At 42.7% G+C, this 11,138-nt stretch overlaps 1 protein-coding gene across 4 annotated transcripts; it reads right to left on the bottom strand.

Moving 5' to 3' along the window:
- Positions 1 to 351: 351 nt before the first annotated feature.
- Positions 352 to 9,386, bottom strand: RERGL (RERG like). Of its 4 annotated transcripts, none has more exons than XM_033058612.2 (5): positions 9,150 to 9,386; positions 9,008 to 9,064; positions 5,877 to 5,950; positions 3,555 to 3,772; positions 352 to 2,460 (listed from the first exon to the last, which is right to left on the bottom strand). In XM_033058612.2, the coding sequence occupies exons 1-5, from the start codon at positions 9,199 to 9,201 to the stop codon at positions 2,178 to 2,180; spliced, it is 684 nt and encodes a 227-aa protein (XP_032914503.1). In that variant the 5' UTR covers positions 9,202 to 9,386; the 3' UTR covers positions 352 to 2,177. The 4 variants fall into 4 exon arrangements, with proteins under 4 accessions (XP_032914503.1, XP_032914505.1, XP_032914501.1 ...); XM_033058614.2 differs by having other exon boundaries at positions 3,555 to 3,703; XM_033058610.2 differs by having other exon boundaries at positions 9,193 to 9,386.
- Between the last annotated feature and the right edge of the window lie 1,752 nt (positions 9,387 to 11,138).

Raw genomic sequence — 11,138 nt, 5'->3', positions numbered from 1 at the left:
TGTCCCAACACTTAGTCCATCCAGACAAAATGGGCTATACTACAGGTTCCATCTATCTGAAAGCCGCATTCCCAGGAATATGAACAAAACTAATTAGCCTCTCTGTAGCTGTTTTGACTATTTTTTAAAGGATAAAGCATTTTTTTAAAGGCTCTCTTCACTGCTTAAAGGCACATGAGGGCTTCTTCACAGTGCTCAGCAAACACAGCCAGAGGTTCTCTTTAGTGCAAGTGGCTGATTCCTAGATTTACCTCCTCCAGTCTGAATTTCAGGCTGGTATCTTTTACAGAAGTCAAAACACAAGTCTGTAACTTTATAGCAAAGAGAAAACAAAAAAGCCGCATTAATACATCCATTTTATATCCAGTTTATTTAATACCAGAGCAGTAAATACAAATAAGAGTTCTGGAATGTGGCAATGCTAGAGCAAGATAACTAGTTAGAAGTTCTGGAATCCTGTGTGGGCTGGGAAGCTGAGGGGTGTACATGAGTAATCTGCACGTTCAGTCTCATAGATGTTGACCATACAGTTAAAATACAATGTTCCTGTTATGGCAGAGCAACATCTGCAGAGAAAACAAAGCAATCCTGTGCCTGTAACTGAGAACTATGTTCCAATATTTGTGGTATATTAAGTGAAAGAAACACTATCTTTTGCTTTAAAAAAGAATGTGATCTTTGGTCAACACAGTAAAACGTGTTTAGTACTATATTACAACCTTACTGCTAAGATTACATATAATCTTTTTATGTTGTCTTATGGGTGAACACTCAAAACTGAAAGTAACCTTTCTAGTTTCAATGCAGGTAAAATTTCAAAGCAGAGGTAGGCTTCTGCTCAGTATCCTACAAAGACTGAATCCCAGCTGTCCCCTGGAGTGGTTAGGAGGCAGCAATTCATCTTCAGATCACTTCCCTTTCATAATTTCTGTATGAGCACAACACTTGCAAACACCCTGGGCTAAGCCCTTATTTAGCTGTCTAGAGTAAGAGCTCTGAATGTCAACTGACAACATATTTGCACCCATCTGATGTTTAATATCCACAGCTGAAAAGTGTAGCTGACAGTACATAGTGTTCTCTCCAGTGGCATTTCAATGCCACAGCAATGAGGAGTTGTAAGGACATTGGTTATTAGGAAAAACACTCTGTGAGCACAGGTCTTAGCAGCAGCTGACCTTTAAATCCAGGCAGACATCCTAAAGGACTTGTGCTCTTTGCCAGTCCACATGCTTCCCAAGCTTCTGCTGCCATCTGAGATTGAGCAGTCACATCCACCTTACAGCCAATGAAACTTTTGTTAAAGCTTATTAAAACTGTTCTGTGAAAGGGATCGACCCAGGCTTTCTGTGGCCCTTGCTGTAAAATTATTTCACTCCACAGTGCCCTTACCGGAACTCCAGTGCTCACTGACTTACATTTTGCTAACATTTCAGTTCCCACACTCCTCAACCCTCTCTACTTACTTTCATCAGTCATGGAATTAAAAAAAAAAAAAAAAATCTGCTTTCCCACTTCTGGTGCCTCTGCAAGGCAGCTTTGCCGGTAAATACCTTTGGTAGATTTGGTGTCTAAGCATTTAATTGCTATGAATTTCAGCAAGTGTAAGGCACACAAGGACCTGAGTTACATACAAATACATTGCCACATGAAGCCACAATATTTTGCTTTTCTTTAGTGCAAATGTTCTTGCACACAAAGAAACAAGTACTCAGAATTCTGAAGTAAGATTTTGATCAGCAAGGCTGAATGTACTGGATATTATGTGGCACTTAGGGACATGGTTTAGTGGTAGGCTTGGTAGTGTTCAGTTAAAGGCTGAATTTCATGATCTTAAGGGTCTTTTCCAATACAAACGAATCTGTGAAACAAGTATTTATGCTTCAGTTGCACCTAGCAGCTCTATCCAGGGCCATGTTGGGTGTTGAATAAATACAGACTAAACCTCTTCTCGGGAGCAGCTTACAGTTAAAGTGGCACAGCCCTAAACAGTAAATCTGTAGTAGAACTTTAAATAGAAGGTCAGGTCTTCTAAGTCTAGACCATAGTATCTCCCACCTATGGTTTCTACTGTCTTACTCCTCCAGATATTGACCTTTGGAGGAAATTCAGTGAATGCCAAGAGCTGCCTCTGCTCCTTTATTTCAGCTTGTTCCAACCTCAAGCCTAACCACCTCTTACACAGATTTCCTTCTCTTTCCAAACACATTGTTGATTAACTTGGCCATGGACTTGGAACCACTTGGTCGTCTCTTTTCCTTCACTTTGAAGTTGGAAGTGGTATTTCTCAGGACTTTGGTGAACATTGCCACAACTTCCTGATAGTGCTCTGCTGCAGACAGTTCACAGAACTGGCACTTGTTTTCAATTGCCAGCTTCTGTCCTTCATCCCAGCCAACTTCCCTCATGTGGCATAAATCCTGTTTATTGCCAACCAAAAAGATCGAAGACTCGACCATTCTGAAATGAGAAAGGTTCCAGTTAGAGAAAAGATATGTGCAACACTGCATCATATCATATTCAGTGTGCATGAAAAGGATGTATGTTCAGGATAGCAGGCATTGCAAAAAAACCCCAAAATGAGCTAACCAGCACCTCACCTTGCCAGGAAGAATTCTAGTTTTCCATTTGGCAAAGGATTTTCCAGACAAGCTATTCTCTACCAGATTTTATTTTGTTTTCTCTACTCAAAGAATTAATGCATTTTTTAATCCACTGCTTTTTTCATGCTCTGTGCTGCTGAGTATATTGGCACCACCTGGACTTCATGAAGAAGCAACCTGATCATTCTCTCAATTTGCAGGTAACAGAACAGAGCCCAAGAGATACATCAGTGTCAGTGGCATAACTCAGAAGAAAACACAGGAAATCTAATTCCAAGCTTCTGCTAAAATTATTCCTTTCAGAAATTAATCTTTATTAAGAAAGGTCAGCAGTAAAACAGACAGAAAAATGAGGTTTTTACTCTGCTTCTGATACAGGTGAAAGACTTCACTCTTTTATTTAGAAAGCATCTCAGCTGACTGCTGCAGGAATACATGCACCCATCCACACTCAGGCCTGCAGTTCTGGGGATTCTTTTTGTTTAAAGTGCTTTCTTTCTTACCATATGGTCACCTATGTGCACAAATGATGTTGGAGTAAAGGCAGCTTAGGAGATATCTGTGGTATGACTTTCCTTTCATGCGGGGAATGCTTTCCTCAGCCCCTGCATTTGTGCATCTCCATTAGCAATTCAGTGTCAGAGTAAAAGCAAAGACTGACTGTGCCAGGCTTTTATACCAATGTAAATCACAGCAGAAATGTTTAGGGCAATCACGTAAATATTAGTTCTGTAAGAAATAGGAACAAAAATCCCTATGTACCTGGGTTTGGATACAGTAAAATAGATTGGAATTTGCCGCACATTTTACCTTCAGGTACCTTGCTGTTGGCATTGTGTTACGTCACTTCCATGTTGCTGGATTTTAATTGCTACTAGGATGTTCTGCAAAGTGTTCTCAGCTTTTCCCTATGTTTGCTGAGGGTAAAAGAAGATAAATAACACCACTTACTTTTTACAAACTGCTAAGTGAGACTCTCGGATCCTGTACAGCAGTGCTTTTGCAAACGCAAACGATGCTCGGTCGCTGATGTCGTAAACAATGATAAATCCATCAGCCCAGTGCAGCTCATCTGTGAGGGACAGCTTCCCCTGCTGAGGCTGGAAGAAGTTCAAGTGCACAGGGAAAAGGAATGTTACTCTTGTCACTTCAGAGCCTTTTCTCTGCCACTGTGAATGCGAGAACATAGAAACTTTCAAACAAAGATATTTAAAAGGTCTAGCTTTGAGTTCAGGCACTGAGCTCAGGCTAATGCTGCTCCAAAAGCCTCATAAATAACCAACAGCAAAGATGGCACTTGGGATCACTGACAAGTTCATTATGAAACGTTTACTCATTGTTTAAGCAGTGAAATTCCATACTCTGTACAGCCATTGCTTGTTCTTAATATTCTGCAGGGTCACCTGAGAATGGAACATACAGGAGTCATCACATTTGTGTGTTTTGTGGTTATAGCTCTGGTTTGCATGTTCCTAATATTCTGACTGCAGTAACCTTAACAATTTTCTTCATTTGTTTTCTTTCCTCTTTGAATTGTTCAAGTTTCAAACACTAATTACCCATATGTTAAATTTCTGAGGAGCTAGAAAAAAAATCTTCTTTCAATCTGCAGTTGAGTTTAATAAAACCAGTGACGAAAGTCACTTGAGTGATTATAGGGTTATACTAATTCTTGACTCTCTTCGCACCAAAAAGCTGCGACACTTCTGATTTCCAGAAAGCAACAGCTGTAAATTGTCCCATTAAGCAAAGGAGTGTCATTTTGAAACTCTTTCAAATTACATGATTTGGCAGCAGCTGGTAAGACCATATGACCTAAAAACAGATAAAATACTGGAAGCAGATCTGAAAAAAAAAATGAAAAAAAATTATAGATAGATATTTTTTTTTCCTTTCAGGAAATGGAACAAAATCCTGCAATTTCAATGAGTATCATTTGGGCAAGCTTTGGTCCATATCCCTGCCCTTCTTGTCATCCCATTCACTTTTAGTGTTTTCACTCTGTTTTGGAATTGTCCCATTTTTTAACCATTTCATTTTTTTACAAAGATCTCAACAAGGTCTATCTTTTCCTTTCTTCTGTGATTTAAGGATGTTATTAGGAGTCATTTTAGCAAGTTGTTGTCCATTTCCATGCACTTCCTTTCATCCCAATAATTTTTTTTTTTTCACTTGGTTTTGGAATTTTCCTTTTCTTTCTCTTGCCATTTCATTTTTTTAGCAACTGCTCAACAGGCTCTATTTTTTCTTTTCTTCCATGATTTCAGGATGTTGTTTGGAGTAATTTTAGCAAGTTTTTGTCCATTTGCCTGTGCTTTTTGTCATCTGAGGCCATTTCATGGTGGTTACCCTGTTTCCAGATTTCGGGGTTTTTTTTTCATTGCATTTCATTTCATCATATCTCCTGTCCAGAGGGTTCGTCAGACTTTGTCCTGCAATTTCAGGATCTCCTTCCCTTTCCTGAAAGGAACTGGTCATTGTGGCTGTTTCAGGATCCTCCCTGCCCTGGGAGAAGCAGTGCTGTTTGTCTCAACACTGGTTAAGTTTTTACATCCCTGAATTTAAGTGTGGGGGCAGACTTTCAGTGGTTTGGCCTTCACACCAGCATTCCTTACCCTAGCTGGTAAGAGGCAAGGCAGCTGTCCAAACTGGGAACCTGGAGAGCCAGTGGGATCAACCTTACCTAGGTCTGCAAGTGTTACACAGCACCTCAGTTCTACTATTCCTGTAAATCAAGTAAATTAATACAAAACTTTATTTCAGAGTGGTTTACTAGGATTAAATTTTAATTGGCAATGTGTACAAGCTACATTATGGCTTTCCTTGGGAAAGGATATTTTCTGTGAGTGCAAGGCTTAGTTCCAGGCCTGTTTACTTGGACCATTTGTGCAGCCATTGAATAAACTGTTTGCTTTACAAGCTAAATTTAATTCATTCATTTAGGGTATTTGAGAAAAATTCATGGAATGCAGTAAATTTATCTCTGTAGTTACCTATGTAAAGCAAAAGTGATAGGTTATTTCTGTTAGTATTAGTCCAAATTACAAATGCATTTCCAGAAAATTTCAGCAAAAAAGTGTTTCTTTGATGAAATTGGAAAGTACTCAGTAGTTCAGAGCCCCAGCAACTTCAAAATTTCAGTCTTTAAAAAAAACCCAAAAGAGAAGGCACAAATTCCAACCAGCAAAAATGTGTAACCCTTTGACCCTTTTTACCATATACACAGGTAGTGAAGAACAGCTTTTCTTTACCCCCCTCCTGCTAAATTCTTACCTGTGAACAAAGGTCATAAATTTCCAGGTGTATCTGCCTCCCATCCAGGCACAAGTGTTTAGTGTAGATGCAATCTAACAGGCAGATATTATCCAAAGAAGAACAGTGTTACTGACTGGGAATGACAGTGAAAAGAAAAGGCAACAGTGAAATTCGATAATACTAAGGATTCCTTGAATACTGGTTATTTGATTGGTTTCTCAAGAAACTGAGAATTTTTTGTCTCTGATCTGGGTTTTTTTTTGCAGGTGAGGAGGGTCTTTAGGGAGGGTGTTTTGTTTGTTTTGTGGTTTTGTTGTTGTTGACTGGTAGTTTGGATTATAAAAGTAGTCAGCCAGACTATGTGCAGTTCTGATTCTGCACAAAAGTTGTTATTTAACAATAATATTCATTTACCATGGCTTCTGGTGCTTTAAGAGTTCTCATACCAGGCAGCATAAGAGCAAGAATACTTACAGGACTATGTCCTTAGGATCTAGTCCAAAAATCTTTCTGTAGCATCTCAGATTTAGAACTCTCCACCAGTGTTGGCAACACTGGGAGCTCTACTGCAGACACACTGTCACTACTATTTTAAGCAGCAGGATGTTCTAAGCAAGTGTAAACCAGTTTGTGGTTGCCAACAGGCTTTCTGTGTTATAATTTGTCATTTTCTGAACTACAGGGACAAGAATTGGTGTTGACACTTCAGAAACACACTTAAAACTGTGTAATGAGGGATAGCTCTGTGATCTCTGGAACTCAGCATCTTCATCTGATGATAAACTATCAGTCCCAAGCATCTCAGGTTATAAAATATACAGCCTCTTGCTTGTTTCCTTAATGAAACAAAATTTACAGTAAATTCATGAATACAAGCCGCACAGAGTATAAGCCGCATATCCGGTGTGTTGGCAACATTGATGTCTTTGTCAATAAATAAGCCGCACCCGGAATATTAGCCGCACTTTAGTTTGCCGCGAACTTTCACAAAGTCGTCATTTAGTAACACAATCGCGGGATCGCCGGGGCTTATTGGCTTACTGCCGACCTCGGAAACATTGTTTCCAAGTGAAAAAAGACACACCCTTTATTTACAAGCCAAAAAAGACAGGAACAATAGTGTGGTCATTTTGCGAGCATTCCCAATGGATCCACGTTGCCTTTAAACAGCCACTCAGCCGCGTGGGCAGGCAGCTGAGCTCCGAGTGGAGCCACATCTCCGTGCTGGCACAGGAGCGGCCGCTCTACCCCTCGCAGCCCCGCGGGGCGAGCGGCCGCTCTGGCCCTCTCAGCCCCGTGGGGCGAGCAGCCGCTCTGGGCCTCGCAGCCCTGCGGGGCGAGCGGCCGCTCTGGGCCTCTCCCTGTGGGCTGAGCGGCTCCCCCAGCCTTCTCCCTGCGAGCCGATTGCCCGCTTCATCCCTCTCCCTGCGGGCCGAGAGGCTCCCCCAGCCCTCTCCCTGCGAGCCCAGCCAGCCCCGCAGCCGCACAAGACTGAAAACACTTTTAAAAGTACAGAGAAATATCACACACTTTTATTGAACTGCCGAGGTAACTCGCCGAGGTAACTCACCCCAATAACAACCCCCACCCCTCAGTAACACCGCCATCCATAGGCAGGCAATAAGCTGTTCTCTGATTGGTTCATCGTCGGAACAATGGTAAACCATGGATTTCAAACTGTTTCGGCTCGGGACTGGACTGGTATGATACTAGGTAAGGGCAGATATCACAGTTTTGTTCATAAATTAGCCGTACCCAAACATTAGCCGCACTTCCGGGTTTCCACCAAAATTTTTGTCTAATTACTGCGGCTTGTATTCGTGAAATTACTGTAATTATTATTTTGACTCCACTAATAGTAGCATGATCTTTATTTTACCATCCTTATTACCACTTTCCTCCTCTCTAGAAACAGTGCTAAACTTATGTTCCAAGAAACACTTTAAAAAATTAAAATGTTCTGCGGGTTTGAAATGTCTTTTTACAGGACTTGCAGTACTGGAGGCTGAGAACAGAACCTGGTTTTAGTTGTAGGTGGCTTGGAACACTTTGGGCTTTTTTCTCTCTATCTTGAGATTTGCTTTCCCACAGCTTTCTGAGAGTTTTGTACCTTTTCTATTTCCCCCAGGAACACACACAGAGCACAGAGAGCACATAATTTACATGTGGTAGCTTAGACCCCGAGCAGCCAGCTGGGACACAAACTGTCTGTGTTTGTGTAATAACAGCTAATGGTAGAGAACACATGTACAATTGTACAAAGCTCCTCTTTCAAAATAAGTTCATTTGGATATATTCAGCTTAGTACTTCGTTTTCCTTTGTTATTTACTGATCACTAGAAGCTACTCTTGATTCCTGTGGGGGGGAAAAAAGAAAGTCCTTCACTTTAACAGGGAGGTAGGTGGCAGTCTGTGTCTCGTTAAGTTTTGGGACTTCGGCCACATCAGCTGGGGTAGCAGCACACTTCCAGAGTTGTGAATCAGCTGAGCAGTATTTTCACCCGGAATGCAAAGGTCCAAGCCCTGTTTTGTCACCTTCCAAGACGTGGAAGTGCCTTAATGATCGGGATATTCGCTCTGGCACGCGATGTGACATTCTGTGCTGTTACAGCCAACTTTGCGCAAAGCCACCGAACCAGCGCGCTCCTGTTCACTCGCTCTGTGCTTGCACTAAAAGCTGCCTCCCCTCTTCCCTGGAGCCGAGGATTTCCAGAAGGAGGTGTTTTGGGGTTTTTTAGTCTTTTAGTCCTTTGCTCTCTCCCTCTCCTGTCTGACCGAGCTGACCATAACCCGCCCTGCTTCCCACTCGCAGCCCGGCTCTCTTCCCGTCCCAGCCGCTCCACAGCTGCTTTGCGAGCCTCGGAGCGATCCCTGCCCCGACACCCGGCTCCGCTTTCCCCTCCCCAGGGCTCACACCGCACCTATAACCCAGGGGAAACTCAAATCTCCCGGAAAGTTCTGCCACGCCGCGGGTTTACCCAATTTCTCCATCAAATAAATGCTAAGGCGCCGCATCTTGCTCTCCCCGGGGAATCCTCCATCCCTCCCTCCATCCCTTCCTCACGCTCTCCATCCCTGCTTCTCTCCATCCCTCCATTCCTCCTTCTCTCCATCCCTCCCTCGTTCCCTCCCTCTCTCCCGGTGCTCACCGGCGCTGGACGCGTACTCTCCGATGAATCTCCGTGTCAGGAACCGCACGGCCAGCGCTGCGGGACAGAAGCACAGCCAGCTTTAGCGGGGCCCCCTCCAGCAGAGCCGGGCCATTCCTTCCCCGGCTCTCTCTCCCCTTACCCGACTTGCCGGCCCCGCTGCCGCCCAGCACGGCCACCTTCACTTCGGTCATTGTCCGCTCCGCCGCCGCTGCTGCCGCCTTTAAATGCGACACCGCCCCGCATCCCCATCCTTCATCCCTCAGCCTGCATTCCTCATCCCGCCTCCTCCCGGCGCCGGGGGAGCTGCAGCTCCCTGCCGCGGGGCTCGGCCTCTTCAGCTTCTGAGAGGCGCCCGGCTGCACAAACTTTCTGCAGGGCACCTTCCTACACTCAGGAACTAGGGGGACAAGGGAGAGAGGAGGGGAGAGGGAGAGGGAGAGGGAGAGGAGAGGAGAGCCTCTGTGTGTGTGTGTGTCTTTGGTTTTGCTCTGTTTGTTTTGCTGGCTTGTCATGATTTTATACCACGAATATGAAAGTGAAGAAACTCAAGTGACTTTTTTTTCTCCTAAGGGTAACTTGCTATTAAAAAAAAATTAAATTTAAAAAAAGAAAAGTGGTTTGCACTTGTCTGTTCTCTGCCCTGGGTTTCAAAACGCTCATCTAACCATCACTAATGCTCTAATCTTCTGAAAAACTTCTGTGGGGTCGCCTTTTTGTGCCTGAGAATTTTTTTATTGAATTTAAATTTGGAGTAATGTGGTGCACAGTGTTCAGCTAAGACTTGCAGTACATCTGTGAAAAGGGAAAATGTGAAATAGCAAAATACTACTGAAGTGGAAGGTGAGGTAGAAAGGGCTTGAAGGCACCCCTGAAAAGACACCCTGTGTCTGCTGTGCCTGTTTTACTCTGAGGTTCCTCAAGTGCTCTCTGATGTCTGGTTCTGTGCAAAGGTTTACTTAGTCCACTGAAATAAGAGATTGCTTTAACAACCAGGTTGGTTACACTTTTACACACTTGTTCATGTTTATTTTATTTGGTTTATATAAGTTTAGTACACTCATTCTGATATTTTTACTCTCTTCTGATGGAGCTGTTGTGAATCATAAATCATTCAATAAAGCACTGCTACAGTGTGTTTGCCAGGGGGTATTACAGGTGCAAGAGATTCAGATGAGCTCAAGAAAACAGACAAATGAGCTATTTGAATGTGTGTTTGAATGTGAGCTGATGAAAATGCTTACTGTAGGAAAATGCACTTAAAAATTAACAGGCAGATGCTCTCAAGTCCCTGCTTAAAAGTTGCTCAGGGTTGAAGGTGTCATCAGAGGATACATCTACCTTGCTTGGTGGAGGTTTTTTTCACAGAATCATAGAATGGTCTGGGTTGGAAGGGACCTTAAAGGTCATCCAATTCCAACCCCCTTACCTTGGGCAGAGACATTTCCACTATCCCAGGTAGCTCAGAGCCCCACCCAGCCTGGCCTCAAACACTTCCACCTGTGCTGGCGTCTCACCACCCTCACAGTAAAGATTTTTTTCCTAATATCTTATCTAACCCTGAAACCATTTAAAACCATTCCCCCTTACCCTGTTCTATTACTTGCTCACAAAACAAAAATTACTAAAGTGTCTAAAAGAACTTTAGTCTGACTATTTTTGGTTATTTTAACATTCGCTTTTGAAATAGCAGGATACTGAGATTACTAGCCTTCAGCTAGTATTAGTGTAACAGGCACTTGATATTTGGCTGTTTCACATAGATTGAAACCACTGCAACAGGACAGACAGACTTTACAGGAAGCTTAGCATCAATATTGAGGACATGGCAGCTTGCTGAAATCAAATGCCGTGGTACTAAGTGCTGTACTTAAAATGTGAATTGTCCAAATTCTTATTTTATACCCTCTGCAAAGGGAAAAAGAGAGTCCATGTCTCTGTTCCCTTTATTTGAACTTAACTACATAAACACATCCCTTGCTTAAACAGCAGATATGATGAACAAATTAGGGTGTTGCACATGTTAAAGAATGTACTAGCTGAGACTTTCATTTCTTTTAGTAAAACAAAATGAATATGTTAAGAAAACTGAGGTGATTTTTTGTGTGTATTTGGTATGCATATAACTTAA

The sequence above is a fragment of the Catharus ustulatus genome, chromosome 4 (genome assembly GCF_009819885.2).
Source record: "Catharus ustulatus isolate bCatUst1 chromosome 4, bCatUst1.pri.v2, whole genome shotgun sequence".
NCBI lineage: Eukaryota > Metazoa > Chordata > Aves > Passeriformes > Turdidae > Catharus > Catharus ustulatus.
Note: the sequence above shows the minus strand (reverse complement) of the source record. Positions and strands in the feature narration are given on the sequence as shown.